Source organism: Penaeus monodon, chromosome 30 (genome assembly GCF_015228065.2).
Source record: "Penaeus monodon isolate SGIC_2016 chromosome 30, NSTDA_Pmon_1, whole genome shotgun sequence".
NCBI lineage: Eukaryota > Metazoa > Arthropoda > Malacostraca > Decapoda > Penaeidae > Penaeus > Penaeus monodon.
In genome coordinates this window covers 30674338-30675545 of record NC_051415.1, presented here as the reverse complement: position 1 = coordinate 30675545, position 1208 = coordinate 30674338, and the positions used below count along the sequence as shown (strand labels likewise).

Genomic DNA, 1208 nt, shown 5'->3' with positions numbered 1-1208 from the left:
TGTATTCATGATGAAAAAAAATTGTATTACTGCATATATTGATTCAGGGCTCTGTGCAATTATGCATTTATAAAATTATGACATTTTAAAACATAGTAATATTTTAAGAAAATTGAAGGAAAGGCTTATACAGCAAATAACTACTTTCTTCTGAATTATGCACTAAAGGTACTAATGAGCCTTTAGCTATGAACACATAATGGAGGTTATTCACTTATCAAATAAGAAGAAAAGAAAAAAGTCACACACAGTCTTATCTCAATAGCAACTCATCATTTATGAGAGCAAAACAAGTAAAAATTATGAAAGTTCAAAAGTAATTCAAAAGCCACTATTTCCGATGACTCAAAAGTGTATATAGACAGGTAACCTGTTTGATATGCTTTTGCCAAAAATTTGGCTCCAACCCATTCCTGGGAATCTATATCATTCTACAGCTCTTATTTCAATGATATTTTCTACACCATTATACACTACTTAGTGCTTCTTGATATTACAAAACCTTGGATAACATAAAATGCAAGCTTACAATATCTTTAAATTACCACACTTTAATATACATATAATTTACTATACAAATTATATGTACTTTAATGTTCTTTATTCTATTTTCTGTGCTTTATAACTATCACCATGTTTGTTCATTCATTTCTGCCACACACTGGTCTGAGAATGACTCCTCTCAAAGCTTAACCCTGCCCTCTTATTTCCTGTTGTAAATAGGACATTGTGACAGAAGAAATAATGACTAAAAGTAATTAAAGTATATGCTAAATAAAACTAACATAAAATTCAAGAACCTAAAAAAATACTACCTAACAGAATAAATGAAAAAAAAGTGAAATACAAGACAATGTACTTACCTGAGTGGCAGAAGACAGGTTGTTGATAACTTGTCCTGAGTGCATTGCATCAAGCAATCTTTTCAAACCATAGGGTTTTCTCAAGATCACAAAGAGCTGATCTGACAAGCTTATAATCTGGAATATATAGTGAGAAATTAATCATTTGGAATATCTACTGCAAAATCTATAACCTGGAAAATGTTGTGGGAATTCCCAATCTGGAAAATGTGGATAGAAATCAATCACCTGAGATATGTACAGCAGTTAGGTATTCATAAATAGGAATGTGTAGTTAGAAATTTATACTCTGAAATATACAGCACTTTCATATCTATGATATTTAATACAATAAATTAGTATTTG

The 1208-nt window shown here is 30.0% G+C and overlaps 1 protein-coding gene across 3 annotated transcripts in view; it reads right to left on the bottom strand.

Moving 5' to 3' along the window:
• Window positions 1-1208, bottom strand: part of LOC119592699 — a 17142-nt gene that overhangs the window by 1342 nt on the left and 14592 nt on the right. For all 3 annotated transcript variants that reach the window (XM_037941620.1, XM_037941621.1, XM_037941622.1), the window contains exon 10: window positions 864-980. In XM_037941620.1, coding sequence (XP_037797548.1) covers window positions 864-980 — 117 coding nt within the window. The remainder of the gene's footprint in view (window positions 1-863; window positions 981-1208) is intronic.